Here is a 23,946-nt window from a genome sequence, read left to right as displayed (position 1 = left end):
AGGGATGTAAACTCCAAGCAGACGGATTATTTAGAACAACTGGACCTGATCCGGATTCAGTGTGTTTTTCAGTGCTGGAAAACACTTCCAAAACGAAGGATAACTAGATCATACTAAAAACTACTGTACTGCATTTAGCTTAGCTTTAGCCTAGAAAAAAATGACTAGTTAACATCCAAAAAGGTAAACGCTAGAGGACAGTCTAACTGAAAAAAAAAAAAAAAAGAGCGATTGGTGCGACGAGTTTTGAGCCTCGGAGCTAGCCGTCGCCCATCCTGCCGCGGAGCTGGCCGCGCCTGCGCGTTGGGTTCCGGAAGGTGGTGTTTCGGTTAGCGGGACAACGCGGCAGCGGGTCTTCAAAGCGAAGCCGGGAGTTTTCGCCACTCTTGTCGCCGCCATGAGCCGCAGTTATAACGATGAACTGCAGTTCTTGGAAAAGGTCAATAAAAGCTGCTGGAGAATCAAGAAGGGCTTCGTGCCCAACATGCAGGTGAGGCGGGGAAGCAGGACCCGGTGCCGGGGCCTTCCCGGCTGGGGGCCCGCGGCGTGTCTTTACCCACCCGGCCCGGTTTCCTCCGAGACCTCCCGACTCCTCGCGCGCCGGGGAGACCCCCGCCCCCAGCAGAGTTCCTCCCATCCCCCAACTCCCACCCCACCCACCCCTTCCGCCTCCGGGGCTGCCCAACCTATGCCGGCCCCACCTCCCAGATGGAGAGGTCCCCGAACGTGAGGACGAGCAAAGCGGAGTGTGTCCAGGGAATCCCAGTAAATACGAAATTGGCCTTTGCAAAGCGTCTTCACACAGAAGTCTCATGAACCATGAGAGGTGTTACGTCCCTGAGCCTTAGAGACATTATTGGGCTTTTACTAGGTGGCACAGCCAGTCCGGGTGCAGTTGCTGGGACTGAACTCCGCTCTTCTGAGTCATGCCGGTCATTTATATAACGTTTACTGACCTGTGTTCGCTGAACCAAGTTTCTAGCATTCACTGCTCCGTGTTGGGTTGTTTTTTTTTTTAAATTGACATGCGCGGGGTTTTAATACAACGATCTTGCTTCTCGTGGCAACCTAGAAAGTTCACAGGGCAGTTTTTTGGTTTTTTTTTTAATATGCTCTTCGCAGTAGGGCTTTGAGCGTGAGTCGGTTACACGGCTTCCTTTGCTCACCCAGTAGAAGCTCAGCTAAGACGTGATGTCCAGTTCCCTTCTTTTTCCTCTGACAGGGTGACGTATTCCCGATGGAGACTTGGGAGCCCGATACCAGAGAGTTTGAAAGCCAGGTTTCTGTATCTCTTGGGCTTCCTTGTCATTTGTGCTCATGGTCTTCCATTAAAGTGAAGAAGAAGGCATTTGTGAGGTTTTGGTGCATATGCTGTTAGACGGCTTTTGAAATCCCTTTAGGTGCCCTGCAAGTGTATTGAAGGTTTGTGATCCTGCGTCTTGGTAAAAGTTCCTGATAGCCACTCCACCCTTTTACTCAATATTAAAACTTATTGAGCGCCCCCTATGAGCAAAGCACTTAGCTAGACGCTGAGCGGAGAAAAAGCCCATAGTCCCAAACCTCCCTTTTGCTCTGTTTTTTCCTTTGGCTAGTTTCTTTTTATGGAATCCGGTTCCCTGCAGGGAGTAGAAAATAAAAAACATATCATCCTAAAAGGATTGTAACACACACTGTTATGTTCTGTCCGCAGTTCTGGCTTAACTTTTGATGTACACACTCCTGCTAATTCCGCCTGGGGGCAAGTCTGATTTTTGCTAGGCAGTTCCGGTTTAACTATTTGGACAACACTTTACTACCCCGCCTCCCTTGGGAATGGAGAGTTGAAATCTTGATATATTGCTCTTAAAAAGTTACTGACCTTTATGCTAGGCTTGTGTTGTATTCCCATTCTCACGAGAGTAGTGAACTTCACACTTACAATTCCCTGTCTCTCTTGGTTAATCTCCATTCCTCCTGTAAGAACCGTGTGCTGCACTAAAAATTCCTCTTTGTTCCTTAAAAATACTTCTCTCCCATCTTTATGTCATCTTTCCATTCAGCTCCTAAATGTGTTGCTGCTGCTCCAGTAATCTCTCTTGTCTTTAAAGAGCCAGCTCAGTGTTCACAAAAAATGAACAAACTGTGAAGCGCACCCCCGCCCCGGCTACCGCCTCCCTAGACTGTTGAGCCCCTTCTTCATCAGATTCTTCCGTAGTACTCTGTGCTTCTATTACAGCACTTGCCTCATTGCACTCTACATTTTCTAGTCTGGGCTTCATGCTAGACTAGAAGTTCCACAAAATCATGATCTTGCATATTCTCTGTGTCTCCCCTACTTCCCAGTACAGTGCCTGACACATAATGAGTCCTCAGCAAATGTTTGGTGAATTAATAAATGCGGCCCTTTGGAAAATTGAGACATTTTCCGTAACTGGTATTGTTATTCATGCAGTGGTAAGATGCAGAAGTCATCTTTCTGTAAATAAATTTCCTTGTCCAGATGATTGTTAAATCTTTGGTTCTTCAATGCTAGGCAGATCCTTCATAATATTTGATCTCTGATTAATATTAATATTGGTGTTACATAATCATGTCTTCCATTGCCCTTTGTGTGCCTCTATTGTCAAGCTTTTTTATTCTCTTAAAATTACATAGATGGTAAAACTAAGCACACAGCTATATAGCTACCTGTTAACATTTTTTTTACTCACTGTTTACCTAAGTACAGATTTGTAAATCAGAATAGGACACAGTAAAGTGTAGTGTAGTGTGCTGTTGTCTTAGACCTAGAAAAAGTACACTTAGGTCAGATGACTGCATTTTTTTTTTTTTTTTTTAGGATTGTCTTTTTATCTATAATTAGATGGCATAACAGCATTTTACTTTTATTCTAAGCTTGTCAACACTGAAACTGTTATATTTTTAAGCGTATGTGTTTTTTTGTCTTTTTTTTTTTTCATACACACACACTGTATTTTATTTTTACAAGAGATAGACTGACACCAAGCATTGTACATGGATGACCACAACAAAAGCAACAATGATTGCAATTACCAAACACGAAACACACTCATATTATGTCATAATATTGACATTCAGTCCAGTAATCCTCCACTGTAACAGCTCCTTTAGTTTGCAGTGAAAATTGATTTCTATATTCTTTGCCTCTGAGTCCCTGTGGGATTTTTTTTTTTTTTAATTCAAACAGAAAGTCACAAAAATTATAATCCTCATCAGTTCACTCAGATGACTGCATTTTTATGTTTAGGTCTGAGTTTTTGATTCATTTATTTTTTTCAAAACCTACTGATATTTTAGAAGCACAAGAATACTGAGACCTTTGGCCTTAGTGAGAGCATTGTTGGAAGACGTTTCTTTATCTCACACATACACACAAAATATTTTACCTGTTGAACTTTTAAATATGGCCTATGAGAGTAGGAGAATAAACAAAATGATTTGTGAACATTGTAAAATACACTTTTAAGATATATTTAAAGATGGGAACATCTTGTAGGAAGTTTTCTGCTTGTTTAAGGTAGCGTGAAAGTGTTTTATAAAGAGTAAAGCAAAATAAATATTGCCTACAGTGTTTGTATTCTATCCTGTACTTATATACATCAGGTCCATGTGCTCAGACATAATTCTTCCTTTTCTTTGGTACCAGGTTGAAGGAGTTTTCTATGTGAATGATGCTCTGGAAAAATTAATGTTTGAAGAATTAAGGAATGCCTGTCGAGGTGGTGGTAAGTAAATCAGAGTTTGACAGGTGGCAGTACAAGTAGTGTCTACCTTGTGGCCTGAAAAATGGTAACTCAAATAATTATAATTTAAAAATACAAAAATGTTGTCAAGGAATGATCAAGACTTCAAATGAGACGAAAACCCGTTACTTATTCGTGATCACATCGTTAGCCACCTGGCCTTGTAGAAAGCACTTGGAGCTGGATGGACCTGGTTGGTTTTGCACCTAACCTCGGACAGTAATAACAAGAGCTACCATTTATTGTGCACTTACTATGTGCCAGGCACTTTACATAGATTATCTCATGTAATTCTTAAAGTAGCTCTAAGAGGATATCTCCATTTTACAGATGTTTAAGTCAAGGCTGAGTGAAGTTAAGTCATTTTAATTTGTCCAAGGTTGCACAGTCTCTCAGTGACAGAACCAGAATTCAGATCCAGGAGTGTCTGATTACAAAGTCAGTGTACTGATTAGCCTCATTGAACTTCAGTTATCTCATCTGTAAAAGAGAGTTTATAACACCTATCTTGCAAGACTACAGGGAGGTTTAGAGATAAATATATAAAACTGTAATATAACATTCTAGTGGTGATGGTGGAATAGAAATCTAGTTTTAACCCTTTTATTTTTTTAGTCAACGAACCTAAAATAAATAAGTCTCACCGCCCCCCCCCCCAACCAGGGTGTGCTGACTTGTCTGAAATGACACACAGCCAGTGACAGAGCTGAGATTAGAACCCCAGATCCCCTGACTCTCCATCCAGTGTTTTCCCAACTCTTCCAGATTGCCCTTCTTTGTCACTTAGAATAAAACCAGTACTTTTTTTTTATATATATATTATGAACAGTTAAAAAGAACCCTTTTTTTATATTGACAACATAAGGTATAATGATTATGTTTCACATCTCCCTGTACAGTATTTGCAAGCAATCCTCCGTGGTATGCACAGAATACTGACAGCATGTTTGTAATTAGTCTGGTTGCCCTCACTACCTTCCTGTGCATGTGCTGCCTTCTTCTCCACTTCATCTCAAACACCCTTTTATGCTTTGTTGTTTTAGCAGTCCTAACCACTATCCCTTCATTAACGCAATCTAGAAAAGTATGAATACACTTCAGCTAAAAATCAAATATGTTCTCTTTTCTAATATTAAAATTTTGTTTTCAGGTGTTGGTGGCTTCCTGCCAGCCATGAAACAAATTGGCAATGTGGCCGCCCTGCCTGGGATTGTTCATGTGAGTCTATGTTCACAGTTTTAATCACTCATATTTTTTTTTAGTCTGAAAGTTTGTTGAATGGATGAATGGCCATGCCTAACTGATAGTGGTGTCATTTAGACAGTGACCTTCAAACATCTAGAAATAACCATGGAATTTAAAGAAATAACTGAGTTTGGGTAACATCTGTTTCTGGTTGCCTTTAGCCAGAATCTATAAGTGTTTGAGAACCTTTGAAGTAGATTTTGTTTTCTTGTTGTACACATTATTCTTATATCAGTTTACCACCAGTGAAAGTTTCACTGTGGCCTCATTCAAGAGGTTGATTGGAGAAAGATTGGCAAGAAGTGTAAGGGTTAGGACTGAGGGGAGGGACAAAGGGCAATATAGCTGTCGTGGATATGATTGGAAAAGGAGGGTGGTGGCGATGGTGGGGATAGAACTGGATGGTACAAGTGGGACCCTCACCCGAGTCTACATTCAGATTCCCCCATTAGAGGTAGATGTTAAATCCATTCGACAGACATTTTTTGAGGTCTTTATGCCGGTTTCTCTGCTGGGCACTTGGGAGGAGAAATGAAAAGACATGGCTTGTGCATTTAAGGAACTCGTAAGTGTCCAGGTGTCTGCATGTATTCCTACCATGTTTTGACCTCCATTCTTCCTGGGTCAGTATCCTTTTCTAGGCCCCAGATGTAGAAATTGTACAGTTTTCATACCATCAAATGGATTACATTTGTCTCTGATTGCTTAAACACTAAAGACCTGTGTAAATCAGGTATTTTCCTCCTGTCAGCCTGACATGACCACAGTCTGTCAATGTCTAAGAATCATCTTTAAAATGTAATAATGCGTTAAAGTTAGTATGTGGTCCTCCTATATCATGTGGTACTAAGGCTTTTCTCTTTTCAGTTTTCTTAGTTAATGTCAGACTTTGTAAAAAAGTTTTTCCTGCTATATTTGGCTTTATGATTAGGAATTTTTACACCTAATTTCCACCAATAGAGAAGATTTCATGAAAACAGAATCTTGATTTAGGGAAGGCTTCAGCCCCCCAGCCTATTTGAGAGTTAGTGTTAGGTCTCTCAGGCAGCCAGAGTGCCAGTGAGATAGCTGTATTTTATTTTCTAATTCTCTTTCAGCGATCCATTGGGCTTCCTGATGTCCATTCAGGTTATGGGTTTGCTATTGGGAATATGGCAGCTTTTGATATGAATGACCCTGAAGCAGTGGTATCCCCAGGTAAGGTCACTGTGCATGTCTGCTGTCAGGTGTGTAGCTTCTCTCAGAATCGTAGCCTTTCTAAAATAGAGCACGGCTGCATTTTGTGTGTGAATGTCAGCCTCATCGTATTCTATCATATCTTTTCCCCACTTACCGAGAGAATTAATTGTGGACACTCAGAGGCTATTAAAATATCAAGTAAAGCATATATTTATTTAAAATTATTTGGGCTCCTACTGTGTGCCAGGCACTATTCAGACGTTGGCTACAAAAGAAACTGAAACACTTCCCTGGCAAATTTTGCATCTTCTTTGTGTCCCAGTTATCTCTTAGGCAAGTTGGAGTTAATAATGTTACTTACTACATAGCATTATTGTGAGGATTAAATTCATTAAGCTGTGTTAAAATACTTACAACAATGCTGGACACATAGGAAGTACTTGATAAGTGTTTACTCTCATTAGCATCATTATTAGTCACTTGTAGTTGTATACTTCTTTTCTGCTGTGGTGTGCTTTCACTGAAAATGTTTCACACCAGAAGTAATATCTTTGCGTTCAGAGGCTGAAAAAAAGATGAAAGTTTGAGTTGTGTCTTGAGAGCTCTGCCTCCAGCAGCAGTGGACAAGGTCACTTCAGACAGTCCTTTGCCGAGAACAATGAGAAAAGCTGCGTGAAATTTTTAAAACAGAGCCAAAAACACATCTGTTGAAACCATATAAAAACTACAGAGGCAGTAAGAATTTGTGAGACTAAGATCTAGACGAAAAGTGCAGATACGTGAGCCCAACATTTAGCACTATTTTTCTCTTGAGGAAAAGGCAGATTTCAATCAGTAAGAACACAGATGATTTGAACAATCCTGTTACAAACTTGACACCTTGATCTCTCATATACATGTGTGGTTGTGCATGCATCCACATTACAGTGCATCCAAGAACTGTAGAGTACACATTCTTTTCAAGTGCACACAGAATGTTTACCAAAATTGACCATATACTGAGCCGTAAAGCATGTCTCAAATTTCAAAGCATGGAAATCATACAGCAGCAGTTCTCAAACTTTGGGCTCAAGACCCCTTTACATTCTTAAAATTATTGAGGGTTGATCTCAAAGGCTTTTTATCAATGTTTACCTTACTGGAAATTAAAACTGAGAAAGTTTAGAAACAGTAATACACAAGGATATGTCTCATTACCCCTCAGAGCAAGCATGTTATCACGTCATGTAGCCTTTGGAAAACTTGAGTTTCAGTAGACAGTAGAGAGAATACATTTAAAAGGCTAATAATGTCTTAGCATTGTTATACAATTAATCCTAAAGGCCTGAAAGAATCCCTGGGTCACACCTAAGAACCACTGATATAGAAGATACTATCCTACCACAGCGGAATTAAGTTAGAAATCACTAATAACAATAAAAACTTGGGGAAAAATAAAACATGTTTATGAGTTAAGCAATATGCATTTAAATAACCCATGGGTCAAAAACAAAAAATTGTAATGGAAACTACAGAATAATTTTAACTGACGTTAATTTAAAAAATACCTGTTTAAAAATTGTGGGTTACTGTTAACGCCATACTTGGATAGAAGTATATAGTCTTCAGTGCACAAATTAGAAAAGAAGAAAGGCTGCAGTGTCAATGATCTAAGCATCCATGTCAAAAGTTAGAAAAAGAACAACTAATTAAACCCAGAAAATGTAGAAAGGTGGAAATAATTGAGCAAGATTAATGAAACAATATACAGTGGTAAGAATCAACAAAGCCAAAAGTTGGTTCTTTGAAAAGACTAATAGAATTCATAAACCCCTGACAAGAGTGATCAAGAAAAAAAGAGAAGCACGTAATTCAAATTTTAATCTCTAGTCTAGATGTTACTTGTTGTTCATTACTGCCTCCTTGACCCACAAAGTACCTTTAGTATGTATTTACTTAAAATTTTGTTGTCATCAGACTTTACCCACAGAGAACCACTTTGTTGGCTCCTTTAAAACATAGCTATTTTTAAAAGAGTGGCTGTCTTTTAAACCCTTTATTAATAGTGGGAAACCACAAGTAACAAAGCCTAACTACCTGGTTTCGCTAATATTTGACTAACTTTTCCTATTTTGTAGGTGGTGTCGGATTTGACATCAACTGTGGTGTCCGCTTGCTAAGAACCAGTTTAGACGAAAGTGATGTCCAGCCTGTGAAGGAGCAACTTGCCCAAGCTATGTTTGACCACATTCCTGTTGGGGTGGGGTCAAAAGGCGTCATCCCAATGAATGCCAAGTAAGAACAAAAGTTGCCAGTAAAGGGAGTGAGAGATAATAATCACATGACCCTCACGTTCATTTCCAATGTAGGACACTTCGGAGATGGGGATTGTTCAGTCACTGTTGAGGAAGTGATAACAAATTGTTTTTTTAAGCATGAGGTCTATAACGTTCATTAGAGACATTAGTCAATTCATGTTCATCATGACAGCCTTTGACATATGGTAGAATTCATAATAGAATAATATCCACTGATGTTTACTGAGCACTTCCTATATGCAGAGCACTGTGCTGTAGTGTAGGTGTATATCATTTTGTGTAGATAATAACCCTAATATTATTCCTAGTTCACAAGAAGGGAGACTGAAGTTTAAAGAGATAATAGTAAATAAGCTAGTAAGTAAAGTCAGGATTCAAACCAAGGATCCTTTGGCTTCAGAGGCTGTATTCTGAACCCCACTGTCCTTTGTCAGTGAACCTGTATTTATTGACAACCTTCCTTTTTGGATGATAGCACTGAGTGTGTTCTTCACCTAAGATGTTGTGTATTTCCAAAGTAGAAAATTCAGCATAAAGCTACAGCACGGTGACCTTTTACATGGCCGTTGATGTACTGTCATAGCTCATGTAAAGCTGTGCACCTTACACTTTGCAGAAGGGTGTGCTTAATAAGTATGTATCATTAATATCTTCTGTTTTATCTTAAAGTTCATGTGAATTTTGCATTCTATTCAAATATATGTACAGACGTTAATATTAAAATGTTTTTAGCTATTACCTGTTATACAACTCCCCTTTGCCAAAAAATAAAACAAAAAAACTTGGAGTAAAATTGATACATTTGGAAGATGCTTATTCTGTGATTTTTATGTGGTCCCTGACATGCAGTCCCACTTTGAAAAGCATACCTGGAACATCTAAATAAATTCCAAGCATCTTTACAAACATTTTAGATAGGAATTTTGTCCTAATAAGTAATGTTTGAAATGGGCTGTTGTGGTGAGGGCCCATTGATCATTGTAATCTCTCCGGGTGGTGTTTTGGAAGAGGGCTAGACCTTAGGTGAAGATCAGAGCTTTTTCCTTCTAAGGGTTTAACGTGTGTGCACCTCAGCTTCAAAGTGCAGGTGCAGTAAAGTGACGTAGTACTTCTGTGAAGGTGGGAATAGACCTTAAAATTTAACCGGTGTGGCCTGAGGACATTGAGATAGCTTTGTTTGTTAGTTGTAATTTTTCATAAGTTACTATGAAAAGTTAGTGTAGCTGTAGTAAAGTCGGTGGTAGATAATGATGTTTGATGATGGTTATAAATTTTCTGTGGCTGCTTAATCACCACCTCATAGAACTCAGGATCAGAGAGAGAAATAGGATTTGAAAAGTAGGGGCTGTGTAAACGTCAAGAACGATAATCAGCTGTAATGTGGCATTTATAATTTTAATATTCAATTACTTATGTAACTGCTTTTCCTCAAAAAACTAGAGTTGCTGAGAGCATGAACTACATCTAGCACGATGCCTGATACACAGGCAATAGTCAGTATAGGACTTTCTTTTGCCCTTTGAGATGTGGTCATCTTTAGATTTTGATCTGCCTTGGCTGTGAAATGATCTGCACCTTGTTACTCACTCAGAGACTTGGAGGAGGCCTTGGAGATGGGCGTGGACTGGTCCCTGAGAGAAGGCTACGCCTGGGCGGAAGACAAGGAGCACTGTGAGGAGTACGGGAGGATGCTGCAGGCCGACCCCAACAAGGTCTCTGCCAGGGCTAAGAAGAGAGGCCTGCCCCAGGTAACACTCGCTTTGGAGGGGAAGTGTTCAGTTTTTTCATATTTTGTTTTGGTTGGGAGGAAAAAAGAAATCTGACTTCCATGTAGTAAATGTACCCCAGCTTTTTTCACATCAAAAGGAACACAAATTTGTTTGTTTATGCTTCATTCTTAATCTTTTAAAAAGCTATCAGGAGCTTGCAGATGTTCATAAAATAAAACAAGATATCATGAATTAGAAGTGGATGGGAGGAAAATGGGATATGATTATAAGGCTTAAAATGTATACCAAAATTGCATATGTACAAACTTTGACAATCTACAGATTTGGCTGAAAGTTTTCTAGCATCCAAGATGACAACAGACACCTTGTCGGTTCATGGTGTCCATGAGATAAAAATATACCAGATGTTTGAAATTTACAGCAAATTGTGATGGCTTTGCCACTAAATTCACTGTGACCTTGGGCAAGTCTCTTTTGCCTGTCTGGGTCTCATTTTCTCATCCGAAAATTGAGATAGTTAAAACTAGGCAGTCTCTAAGACTGTTCCAACACTGCCATTCTTTGGGTCCGTAAAGCATCTGTTAGCTCCAGTTATGGGATATATTCTTCCAGTGATGGATAGTGGTAGGTGTCAGTGAACTCACAGATATTTCAAAAATCATTTGAACTTGGACTTTGTGTAAGAGTCAACATTCACCAGAGTTCACCCCAAAATTTGACCCTTCTCTCCATGATGTTTAAATTGTCCTGTGAGCCATTTGGTGGTTCGAGTTTTCGTTTATGATGCTTTTAATGTGCTGTACCTCAAGCAAATAATTATATAATAAACTGCAGGAACTGGTCTACATTATTTTAGTTGTGTGGGATATTACTTTAAATGAATGAAGCATTTCTAAGCTTAGAAGTTTTTTTGTTACACTATTTGTGTGGTTATCTTTTTGTTTTTATTGGGTTTTTTTTACCTATTTGCTTTGCAAATGAATTTTTTCAAACCTGAATAGCAGCTATTTTATCATACATTCTCACATTTGCAGTTGGGGACTCTGGGAGCAGGCAACCACTATGCAGAAATCCAGGTTGTGGATGAGATTTTCAATGAGTATGCTGCTAAGAAAATGGGTATCGACCATAAGGGACAGGTGTGTGTGATGATCCACAGTGGAAGCAGAGGCTTGGGCCACCAAGTAGCCACAGGTATATTCTGGACCTAATTTTTGGCTTGGTGCTAAAACGTACATTTTGTGGGGAACCATATAGAGATTAAAGGGAGAAAGTGCTGGAACTGTACTGTGCAGGTTTTTACCCTGGTTTTCCTAACTAGCAGAAATTAACTTCACTGGGCCTTAACTTACTTGTCTGAAAAAAATGGGAATAATAATTATTTCATATGGTGTTGTCAGAGGCTCCAGTTACCATATTTACTCTTACAGGTTACTATTACTGTCTGGCCAAGAAAGAGCAATAAAGACTTTAAATTGTAGAGTTTATGATATATGCTGGAATATGTCTTAGACACCTACCTGTACTGCAAGATTAGGTGTTACAGTGGATTCAGAGATGAAATAACAAGGGCTTCACCCTCAGATTGTCTCATGAGAGAAATGTCATGTTCATTAAGAAGAAAAAGTAAAGACAGAAGGTATAGTAATTGATAAAATACTATGGAAGAGACAAAATAAAGTGTTTAGGGAAAAGATTTTAGAGATGACTTCATGGACATATAACATATGCAGTTTGAACAATCACACACGCAGAACATTCATGACCGGAAGACAGTGTGAACAAAAGCAGGAGGCAGGGAAATAGTAGAAAGGTCACTTTGGACCGTTTGTACGATGAGTGAAAGGATTTATGAATATAGAAAAAGTTATATAGACACATGGAAATTACTGTAAACTCTAAATTGCAATTATGGTTCATCCTTGTATGTACATTTCGTTCTATGGGAATCTAATAATTTGTGCCAGCCTGGCCTGTTAGAATATTTTGTCTAGCAAATATATGGAGCATTGACTAGTATTTCTGAACTTTTACTGAGTTCTGCTCTACACTTTATCATGGATTTGATTTGCATGCAGAAGGTCTAGCAACTTGTCTCCAGTTCTTTTAGGTTAAGTCACTAAAAATTATTTTTAAAAACCATGATGGCAATAAAATGTATTTTATTACTTCTCATTCATGCGCATGCCAGGAAGGGAGTAACTCAGACCACCTTCCATTCCCCTTGCAAGTCCTGGAGGGCAGGTGTTCTCTTTGGAGCCCGCATATATTGTGTCACATAGCTCTGACAGAAGATTCTCGGTAAATATATCTTGACCAATAAATGGATGAGCTCAGAAACACTTTAAAGGGAAAATTGTATTTTACTTGTTTCTTTGTAGAATGGTTTTGAATGTAGCCCACCTTTCTGCAGTAAATCTGAATTATAAAGGGAAAGCTGGCTGGTTTGGACTTGTTGCTCTCTCTCCTTTCAGATGCGCTGGTAGCTATGGAAAAAGCCATGAAGAGAGACAAGATTATAGTCAATGACCGTCAGTTGGCTTGTGCTCGAATCGCTTCCCCAGAGGGTCAGGACTACCTGAAGGGAATGGCAGCGGCTGGGAACTATGCCTGGGTCAACCGCTCTTCCATGACCTTCTTAACCCGTCAGGTACAGTTGAGGTTGCTTGTCTGTTCCCAGTTATACACGATGAAGTTAAGTAATTTAAAACATAGTGTATTCAAATCAAAGCCTGTAGAATTTGGTTTTGGAAATGTATGTAATAGATATTCAAAATATTGGCAAAGTGTCCAAGCTTTTGGTGTGTCCTTCAGCTAACTCAGCAGGGTATCAGGAGAGGGGAGAAGAGAAGCCAGAATTATTCCTGGAATTTGCCTTGAGCAGCGGAGAGGGTAGAAGTGCCGTTCACTGAGATTCAGAAGGCTGAAGAGGAAGCACCTCTGACAGGTTCCATCAAGATTAGTTGGAATTTATGGAGTGGAGTTTGCTCTGTGGTCTAAAGACAGTTTTTGTCCTTTACATGAAGATTAATAATTCTGCTATTTTTGAACTCTTAAATCCCTCACTCCCTTCCAACAGACCTTCCAAAATCAATAAGTTCTGAAGAGCTGGTTCTGCCACTTTTAACGTAAGCTTTTTCTCTTAGGCTTTTGCCAAGGTCTTCAACACAACCCCTGATGACTTGGACCTACATGTGATCTATGATGTTTCTCACAATATTGCCAAAGTAGAACAGCATGTGGTGGATGGAAAGGAACGGACTCTGTTAGTACACAGGAAGGGATCCACCCGCGCTTTCCCTCCTCACCATCCCCTCATTGCGGTTGATTACCAAGTACGTACTGAGCCATTTGTGGTTTTAAGCAGTGGGGGCATGATTTAGACAGTTCTAAATACGTAAGAATTTAAACAGGAAAGCAGCAATTGTGAAAAGAGAACAGTCTGTCATCCATGAGAACAGTGATTTCCAGTCTTCTCTGAAGCATGACTCCCCCCCATCATCTGTGCTTGCAGTGTGCTGTAGTGCTGCATGGAGAATATTCTACTCCATTAAGATGCACTAAGATTATCTTTTTAAGGCCTTTGAATGATTAGAAGACAGGATTAAGATTAAACTCAGTCTGTTTCATTCCTCTTATCCTTTTGGTGTCTGGCTGTGATAGAGTTAGAAAGACCCTTAACCTACCATTTCACAGATGAGGAAACAAGCCTGAGAGGGCAGATGCCTTGCTCAGGATGGTTCTTCCTAAAAACACTTCACTACACATTTGAGTTTTGCTTTGCTCTTACCTTAAGCCTGTCTTCTGCTGCCTTCCTGGTCCTCACATTTTTCCTCCCATCCTCTTCCCTTCCCTCTCAGCTATCAAAGAATCAAAATAATATCTTAATATAGTTGTGAGAGCAGTGCATTTAAAGGCCCTGGTTTCTCCACAGTCCTCCAGTGCAAGAGGAAATTTAAATCTCAGACGTAGAAAGCTCTTGCTTTTCTAAATTGTAACATGTTTGATTTGTGTGCTTCCTCAGCTCACTGGACAACCAGTGCTCATTGGCGGCACCATGGGAACCTGTAGCTATGTTCTCACTGGCACTGAGCAGGGCATGACCGAGACCTTTGGAACAACTTGTCATGGAGCGGTGAGTTATGAAAACAGAAACTTACTTAGAAATGTTCTCTTCAATGTAGTCATTGTTTTGCATTTTGACAGGTAAATGTACTTGGTTGAGCATTAACAAAGTTGAGGTTTGGGTTTGTCTTGTCTTCTACCTGAATTTATCCCCGTAATATATACTGTCTAGTGAACTAACTGAGGTCACCAAGTATCTCGACCTTAGTGGGGTCATTGTACGGCCAGGGACTGTTCCTCAACTCTGTGAGTCCACAAAATCCAGATTGAGAAATTGTCACACTAGCATAACTGATAAAACTTTACCTGATGCAAATTTACATCACAATGTATCTCAACGATTCACAGACCTAGCCATTAGCATAATTTGTTCCTTACTGGGTGGGTCCACTCGAGATTTGGAGGATATGCCCCATTTTGCAAATCAGGACCCATGTGTAGACTGCACGCCTATTTCAATATATTGCCTCTTCTAAGCCAGGGGTTGGTAAACTTTCTATAAAGCACCAGACAGTAAATATTTTAGGCTTTTGGGGCTGTAAGATCTCTGTAGCAGCTATTCTATTGTGCCATTTTAGTAGAAAAGCAGCCGTAGACAATACATAAACAAATAGGTATTGCTGTGTGCTAATAAAACTGTATTTACAAAAACAGGTAGTAGGCCAGATTTGGCCCACAAACCAGTTTTCCAACTGTTCTTCTAAGCCATCAGAGTTCTTAGCTGGTGATGGAGTGGAAAATAGAAACTGTCTATGATATCTTCTCAGTAGGACAGACCCTCACATATATATTAACCCTACGTTTTTTCCTCTGATCCTTTCTCATTTCCAGTTGCCTCCCAACTCCTAACTTTAACCCAGTGATCAAAACCATCTCCCCACACACATTAGCAGTGTCTCAGGGCATTTTCTGTTGTCGCAGTGGGGGAGGGGAATTGTGCTGTTGGCATCTAGTGGGTAGAGGGCAAGGATGCCGCTCAGCATCTTATAACGTATGGACAGTCCCCACAACAGTTCCCTCATCCAAGATGTCAGTAAGTGCTAAGGTGGAGAAACTGTTTTAAACCACAAAAAGCACAAAGTTTTTGTGATGATAGACATACTGATTACAATTTTAAATTAACATATTTATATGTAATTGATAATTAATAGTGATTAGATACACAAAACTAAGTCTTTAAATGCTAAATGCTTTGTAGATGTAAATTTGTCTTCCAAAAGGATGAGTCTTACAACAAAAAGCACATTACGGGGTTGATTAAATAGAAAAAGACTCTCTTATTTCTTTTTTTAGTTTAAAAAGAAGTCAAGGAAAAGGCATATATGATCCTAAGGGTTTAAATAATTGCTGGGGTTGAACATAAATTGGAGCTCAGAATTTATAAATGAAGTTCATTCCTTTCCCAATCTAGGGCCGTGCACTGTCCCGAGCAAAGTCAAGGCGTAATTTAGATTTCCAGGATGTCCTAGACAAATTGGCAGACATGGGAATTGCAATCCGTGTTGCTTCACCCAAGCTGGTTATGGAAGAGGTAAGTGAAATTTTGATAAGTATTCAGCATAAAACTGTTTATAATTTATGCCAGTACACGGAGACAGCAATTTTTAGTATTGCTAATAGAAATGTTTTTTTAAAAAATAACCTCAGTTACAGTCTATCATTGTCTTCTCTTTTGTTTGGAGGTTAATTATGAGCTGGGTCCATAAGAATGATTTTTACCATTCATGTATAGTCTTTGTCTACATATTAAAAGCTTTAAATTTAGTTTGAGCTGACTCATCTTAACCTTTCTTTTGCACAACTGTATACTTAACAGTTAAATTTGAAAGCAAATTTGAAAAGGTAGGGGGGAAATGTTTGAGAAAACGGGTTTTTTTGATTCATAAGGGAGCAAAGATTTTGTTTAAATTACATGTATGTATATGTACACATATGTACATATTTAAATTAGAAGCAACATAACTTCCTTTTAAAAGTTTAAGAGAAAAGAAAAATTGTCATCCAAAAATTCTGTGCCTTGACATAACTATTACCTCCTTTTTTAAGATGCTTATTGCCATTTTTTCCCTAAATGCTTTTTTAAACTGGTTATAATCATAGTTTACAAACATTTTATAGTCCTTTTTTAAATTTAACACATTATTATAATATTGTTTACGTCATTTTTTAACTATTGAGAAATATTCTACTAGCTAAGTACCGTAAGTTTCTGCCCATAGTGGATATTCAAGTAGTTTCCACATCTTTGCTACTCTAAATTAAGTTGTACTGTGAGTCTTCATGCATGAAGCTTTCCTCCAGATGTTTTAATAATTAGAGTGAAATCTCAAAAGCGGAATTACTGAGTTAAAGAGTATGACAAAGCTTTATTTTTTTACAGCTTAATTTTTCACCTGATTTTAATTAAGAGGTTTTAGAAAATACAAAGAAGGAAACATCTAGAACTCCACCAACCAGAGATAACCACTATTAACATTTGGTATACTTTTTACTTGCACATTTTACATATGATTTTTTTCACTCATCCAGCTAATACTTATTAAACATCTGCTATAGTTAGGAACTGTTCTAGGTGCTAGGGATATTGCAGTGAACAAAACAAACATAAATCCTTTCCTGTGAAACTTACCAAATAGTAAAATGTATAGTGTGTAGAATGATGGTAAGTGCTACAAAGTAAAAATGGGAAGGGGGATAGGGACAGACTGGGAGTGGGTGCAGTTTTAGATAGGGTGTAGTGAGGTGGTATTTGAGTGAAGACCTGAGAGGGGTAAGGGAATAGGCTATGTGGGTATCTAGGGGTAAGCTTTCCAGGCAGGGAGGATGGCAAGTGCAGAAACTCTGAGGCCAGATCATACTTGGAGGTTCAAGAAACGGTGTGGAGGCCAGTGTGACTGGAGCGAGCAAGAGGGAGAGGAGGTTAGAGAGGTAGGGGTGCCAGATCGTGTGGGTCCTTGTTTTTTCCTTTACAAATGGAGTTTTGCTCTTCCTCTGAGTGAGATGAGGGGAAGACTTGGGAGAATTTTGAGCAGAAGAATAACATGATCTAACTGATGTGTTTGCATGCGGTTGAGAAGAATCTAGAAGAGAAATCGATGATGCAGGAAAGAGTGGGGAATTACTAGAGAACTGTCCTTGAGTAGATGAAAGGAGGTGGGATCTGGTGGGGTTGGTCTTTGCTAGGAGCTTAGGTAATTCATCCTTAATAAAAGGAGAGAAGGTACAGATGCTGGTAGTCAGGGAAGATATGGTAAGAGAGTTTATGGAGATGCTGTTCTGGTTGTTTCTGTTTTTTCAGTGTAATAGGAAGTAGGGCCAGCAACAGAGTGAGGATGCAGGAGAAGGTATAAAATCATCATCTAAGAAAGTGATTGGCCTAGTGAAATTTTGGGTGATTGCCAGCAGCGTCAAGGGCCCACTTGAGCTTAAATTCAGTGGTTGGGTGTTTTTCAGCTACATCCAACTGTATAGGTGCAGGCATGAAATAGATGTTGAGTTTCCTTTAACCAGGGTTGCAAGTACAGCACAGTAAAGGAGAAGCAAGGTTGTTGAAGGGTGTTGCAAAGGGATTGTGGGTCTTGTGGGGTTAAAGGATTGTTGGAGGTGGAAACCTAGGCTGTCTGGGATGCTGGGAGCTGAGACTGTGGAGGAGTTGTAATCATTGGTAATGAAGAGTTCTGGGGGATGACTCTGGGAGTGAATGGCTGAGGTAAGCATTGAAGGAGTGGGAATCAAGAAACTAGGAAGCCAAGTTACTGAAAGAATCCTCTTCCTGGATATTGAAATCGTTCTGAATTATAGCAGGAGAGGGTGAGGGTGACCCAGGAGCTAGAAAACTTCAAGTAACAATGGGGATCAGACTCTAGCAGATGTTTGCAGCAAGAAGAGTAGTGGGTGGTATAAATGGTGACTGCAACATTCAAAACTGGGAGAAAGGAGGGAGAATGGTCTGGAAGGAACCATGAAGAGCAAGGACACCTGTCTCACCTCTCAACCTAATGGCATGACCCAGTTTGGGAGAGAAAACAGCTACGACTTCAGAAAGTTGGAAGCAGAAGTAGTATCCTCAGCGGAGGTCCATGTTTCAGCAAGAACAAGAAAGTGAAGGGAATGTTTAAAGAAGAAAGGAAGAAGTTCTTTGCCTTTGACTCAGTGGAAGGAGTTCAGAGGCCACAGTGGAAATGTTTCAGAAACTGGAAGGGAATAGGAGATGGGCTAGAAAGGGGTGTGTACAGAGCCCCACGGGAATCAGTCTGAGAGACCTAAGCTTGCTGTGTTGACATGAATGGAGATAAAGGGTGTGTGTGGTGAGATTTGTTCTAATGGTGGCAAGACAGAAGGAAGGGGGGAGGTCTTACTAGAAACTCACAGAAATAAATTGTATGTGTGTGTATGTATACCCATGTATGCATACACATATATAGTGTTATATACATGAATGTAGTAACCTTTCCTTATTGTGAAGGTAATACATGGTCATTCCAGGAATTTTGACAACTGTAGAAATATATAATAAAAGAAAATCAAGGGGGCTTCCCTGGTGGCGCAGTGGTTGAGAATCTGCCTGCCAATGCAAGGGACACGGGTTCGAGCCCTGGTCTGGGAAGATCCCACATGCCGCGGAGCAACTGGGCCCGTGAGCCACAATTACTGAGCCTGCGCGTCTGGAGCCTGTGCTCCGCAACAGGAGAGGCCGCGATAATGAGAGGCCCGCGCACCGCGATGAAGAGCGGCCCCCACTTGCCGCAACTAGAGAAAGCCCTCGCACAGAAACGAAGACCCAACACAGCCATAAAGAAAGAAAGAAAGAAAGAAAAGTTTAAAAAAAAGAAAAGAAAAGAAAATCAAAATTGCCAGTAACTCCACCATCCAAAGACAGTTACCACTAACAGGATGATTTGGTACATTTCCTTCCAGTTGGGTGTTAGTGTATATGCTTTATTCAATTACATTTACTGCTTTTCCTACTTATACAAGTGATATATGTTCTTTGGGGAAATTTAGAGAAATACAGAAAAAATATAAAACGAGATGAGAGTGTCATCATACTACTGCCTTCCCAACACTGAGCTTAAGCATCTTTTAAACTTTTGCCTATTTGATAGGCAGAAAAAAGAAAAAACAAAACCAACTCAGTACTGTTTGAATGTGCATTTTTTAAATTACAAGTGAAGATTAATGCTTTTCAAGATTCCATTTTAAGTCGACTTTTCCTCCCCTGCAGGCACCTGAGTCCTATAAGAATGTAACTGATGTGGTGAACACCTGCCATGATGCCGGAATCAGCAAGAAGGCCATTAAACTGAGACCGATTGCTGTTATCAAAGGATAGAACCCTGACCGCAGCCACCGGACACCGCTGACCCTCACTGAAGTGGACGTAGACTGAAACGCTTTTCAGACGTCAGACTCGAGACCTGACAGGTTCCAGGGTGTGTAGGTGTAGCTGCCCGTTCCAGAATGGCTGGCGGGGAGGCTCCTGATTCAGGAGCCCATGTTGTAAACTTTCCTTCTGGGAGGAGTCACAATGCCTCCATTTGGAAAGGGATGTATATGCTTCCTCCCTGATTATCCCACAGGTTTTTAGGAAAATCTGTTAGGGGGTGGGGATAAGTCAAGAAACTGCCTTACTTAGTCATACAAGTCTTTAATCATCAGAATGAAGTTCTTTACACCAACGTCTGTTTCCAGCCTGAGAGGTGTCATGAAGAACATTGTATTAAATAGGAAGGTTTTGGAATGTTTCTTTTTGCCCTCTGTCAGTTTGTCCATTTAGCCACTCATATACCCCCTTCCCCTGCACTGAGCAAAACCCTAAATACCATTCTTACTTGGAGCATATAAAAGGGTCATAGCAAGATGTTAGATGGATAATGAGACACGTTATGGAGGGGTTATGTGTGGAGGTGTAGGGATAGGGACCCAAAAGAGAAAGTAATTCAGCGTAGACTTGCTACCTTTGTCATTCTAACTATAAGGCAGACTTTTGACTTCCCTATAAAAATGGCATCAGCTGGTATCTTTAATTAGGCCTAGTCTGGCAGACTTTTCTTGAATAATAACTTGCACAGCAGCAGCAGAGAACCCTCACATAATACAGATATCTTTACATTTATGATCAAATTATTATAAAAGCATCAAATGGCCGCAGCTCTGATGTTAATGGTTACTCTGTGTTGACAGGTTGGCTAGTCCTTGTGCCACCTAATCAGATTAGGTATTATATACTGTGACACCCAAAGATGTTAACGTTATAGGTTACTAAGGCCATAGTTGAGTCTAAACAGCCAGTAAAATAGAAGAATCTAATAAAGTTGTAATATGTTGTTTATATTTTGTGCTTAATGTTTTATGGCTTAGGATAATTAGTATTTTTTCTTGATTCACTTTGGACAGTGTTTCTGTTTTCTGATTTTCTCCCTGGTTGCTTTCAGCGATGCGCCCTAAAAGATATTATTTTCTAACAGTTATCTCTCAACTTATAATAAAACCCCCCCATTGGAGTGTCTTCCAAATGCTGTTTGGAAGGCTAGAGAAAAGCAGACTTCCTCTGAAAAATGTATGATATGAAATAGCATGTCTTGACTCTTGAGCACTCGGTAACTTTAATGGTTTTGATGGTAGAGTTTGAAAGATCAGTAAGTTAGTAATCATAATGCAATAATTATGCATTAGTTATGCCTCCAGATTGGACCAGCAACTGGTGTACACAGATGACTTAAGGATGCAGGTTACCTGTGAATGCTGGAGGGCATTTAAAGATGAGAAACAGGCTTCTGGCAAGTGCTAGATTCTCTAGAGATGAGGCAACACTGAGTGTCTGAGTGGACGCCCTCTAACTGGGCTTTCCCAGTGACGTTGTTTGAAACTGATTCATAGCAAAGTCCTCTCCCAAAACTAACTGATGGCAGTGCAAGAAATACTGCAGATCATCTTAAATATATATGTTACGTTTTATTGGATGCTTTGAAAGTCACTCTTTGGGAAGGGAAGAGGGGAGCAGGTGAGGAGGAGAAGAAGGGAAGAGGGGAGCAGGTGAGGAGGAGAGATAGAGAAGGATGGTTTGTGCCATGGCATTTCTGTATTATAAGCTTTTCTTATATGTAGCATTTCTGCCAAACTTGACCCTATTAATGACCTTAGAAAGCAATGGTTAATATTTTGAGTTCAAAAAGAAAACTACAAACATTGTTTTCCTTGTTCTAAAGATGTTATTTTCCCATTTGAGGCAAAAAGCCACTTAAAAGTGAATGTTCAAATGAAGCTGATGTAACGGACTGTTTTTATTGCCCTGAGTAAAAGAACCCCATGCCTGGGCACATGGACGCAGCTGGGAAAGCTCTTTGATAAGGCACTGTCTGGTTTTCTCAGGCATGAAGATGAGTCTTCTTACTATGCACATATTGGTCCCTTTTTCAGGCCTCTAAAGTCAGTAGGTTTATCATTAATATTTTCAAAAGCACTGCCATTCACACATTGATGATGGGCTGTATCGTTCCTATCATCAGCATATGGTTGGGAAAACCAGTTCATGAGATATAAACAAAATATGAACATTTACTAATTTTCTAATTTTGTGAATATTTTGTGGAGCAACAACGAACTGAAGATTCAGGAACTGAAGTTTTTTTTAGGTTTTCCTATTTTGTTCTGCATAAGACTGCTTTTTTCCCCTTATGTTCATTTTAAAGTTTCTTTCTCCTATTTCTGAAAATTGCTTTTAAGCATCACCTATATTGCTGAAGTGTTTGCATCTCTCTGTGCCTGCTATTCCAATACACAACTCACATAGCCTCTCTGTCCGTACTTTTCACCTGTGTCCTTATTGTTACATCTGCTCCATTGCTTGACTATGTGGGATTTTCATGTTGTCCAGAGAGCATGATTTGGGTCCATCTGGACCAGTTGAGTTCGAAGATGCTGTTAATTATTAATCAAGCACCTTGGAGTATGCGAAGTTGTTATGATAGATTCTGATCTTTAAAAGATCTTGCTTTAAAACTAATATCTGAAACACCAGTGATCCGAAGAGAAGATAATGTTATAAGGGGAACATGTCATAGAGAACTGAGTGGTGATTGAAGTTGTACCTTGCAGACCAGACATGTTGTAAATGAACAAAGTGCCAAGCATATAGTAGGTGCTTAACACATTAAAAATCACCATTCCTGCTTTGCAGTTTACCCAACATTTTTACATATGGTTTTAGTCCTTAATAAATGAGGGAGGACTGACAGGCAGGGTCGACGCCCCTACTCAGCCTTGAAGCAGTTACAGAAGACTGACCATTGCCCCTCTGCTTCCCATAAGAATGTGGGAGTAAAATCTCTGAGGGGGGGATGAAACAGGAGGGGAGGGGTCAGGGCACAACCTTTAAAAGAATGACATAGCCATAGGACATGACAAAAACTGGTTAGAACCAACTAGATCCAAGATGGCGGAAGATTCAACTTCCAGTGGACCTTGAGCCTCATTATATGCTCATTGTAATACATTAGCATATGCTAAATGACATGACACCCACAGGTGCCATGACAGTTCCTAGGCTGACCATCAAAGTCAAAAAGTGAGTGGTGCCCCAATTTCTGGAAATCTCTGCCCCTTCTCCAAAATAGTTGGAATAATCCTCCCACTCATTAGCCTATGAAATTACCCAACCCATAAAAACTAACAACCCCATATTCCAGGGCCTCTCGCCTTTTGAGACGAACTGCATTCTGTATGTGGAATGTGTATCTAAAGTTCACTTCTTATCTAAAAGGAGGGAGGGAGGATTGTGTGAGCCATTCACTGGAATTTAATGAAGTTGGCAAGATAGGTATTATCGCATCATTACAAATTAGAATGTAGCCTCAAAGATCAAGCAGCTTGGGGACTTCCCTGGTGGTGCAGTGGTTAAGAATCCGCCTGCCAGTGCAGGGGACACGGGTTTGATCCCTGGTCCAGGAAGAGCCCACATGCCACGGAGCAACTAAGTCCATGCGCCACAGCTACTGAGCCCGTGTGCCACAACTACTGAAGCCTGCATGACTAGAGCCAGTGCTCCGCAACAGGAGAAGCCACCACAATGAGAAGCCCACACACTGCAACAAAGAGTAGCCCCCGCTCGCCGCAACTAGAGAGGACCCAACCCAGCCAAAAATAAATAAAACTTAAAATCAAACAGCTTGCCCAAGGGCACCAACTAATGACAAAGCCAGGCATAGAGAGCCAGGTGTTTTGACTCCCATGTTTAATTTTTTTTTTTTTTTTTTTTTTTTTTAATTTCTGGCCACACCACGCAGCATGTGAGATCTTAGTTCCCCAACCAGGGATCAAACCCGTGCCCCCTGCGGTGGAAATGCGGAGTCTTAACCACTGGACTGTGAGGGAATTGCCCCTGTTTTCTTGATGTCACACTGCCTCATTTAACCACTTTGTGCTGCTTTTTCTAATCAGTACAAGAACCAGCCAAGAGCAGTCTGGAACTTTTAACATGGAGCACTCACAGAAATTTCTTTTAAATGGGATTAGTCTTCTTGCTTGGCCTTGTTGAGGCAGGTCAGAGATCTTGACCACCGTTAAGGATTCTGTGTGAACTATAAAGGTTTTATTCTGCTTGATGAATGTGTATAAAACAGGCCTCTC

The 23,946-nt window shown here is 40.1% G+C and overlaps 1 protein-coding gene across 1 annotated transcript; it reads left to right on the top strand.

Annotated features, from left to right (window-relative positions):
- The first annotated feature begins 295 nt into the window (after window positions 1-295).
- RTCB (RNA 2',3'-cyclic phosphate and 5'-OH ligase) lies at window positions 296-21,582 on the top strand. Its single transcript, XM_036866129.1, has 12 exons — window positions 296-490; window positions 3,647-3,725; window positions 4,894-4,961; window positions 6,086-6,185; window positions 8,285-8,441; window positions 10,056-10,212; window positions 11,229-11,388; window positions 12,669-12,844; window positions 13,341-13,529; window positions 14,219-14,329; window positions 15,731-15,850; window positions 19,544-21,582. Exons 1-12 carry the CDS (start codon window positions 398-400, stop codon window positions 19,649-19,651), a joined length of 1,518 nt encoding a protein of 505 aa, XP_036722024.1. The 5' UTR covers window positions 296-397; the 3' UTR covers window positions 19,652-21,582.
- The last annotated feature ends 2,364 nt before the right edge of the window (window positions 21,583-23,946 follow it).

This window comes from Balaenoptera musculus, chromosome 10, assembly GCF_009873245.2.
Source record: "Balaenoptera musculus isolate JJ_BM4_2016_0621 chromosome 10, mBalMus1.pri.v3, whole genome shotgun sequence".
In the NCBI taxonomy this organism is placed as follows: Eukaryota; Metazoa; Chordata; class Mammalia; order Artiodactyla; family Balaenopteridae; genus Balaenoptera; species Balaenoptera musculus.
Note: the sequence above shows the minus strand (reverse complement) of the source record. Positions and strands in the feature narration are given on the sequence as shown.

Bases quoted from the DNA above. Each gene is read 5' to 3' on its own strand.
- RTCB (XM_036866129.1), top strand. From the start codon at position 398: ATGAGCCGCAGTTATAACGATGAACTGCAGTTCTTGGAAAAGGTCAAT. The intron at 6,186-8,284 runs GTAAGGTCACTG...CCTATTTTGTAG, and splicing joins TGAAGCAGTGGTATCCCCAG to GTGGTGTCGGATTTGACATC. The intron at 15,851-19,543 runs GTAAGTGAAATT...CCTCCCCTGCAG, and splicing joins CCAAGCTGGTTATGGAAGAG to GCACCTGAGTCCTATAAGAA.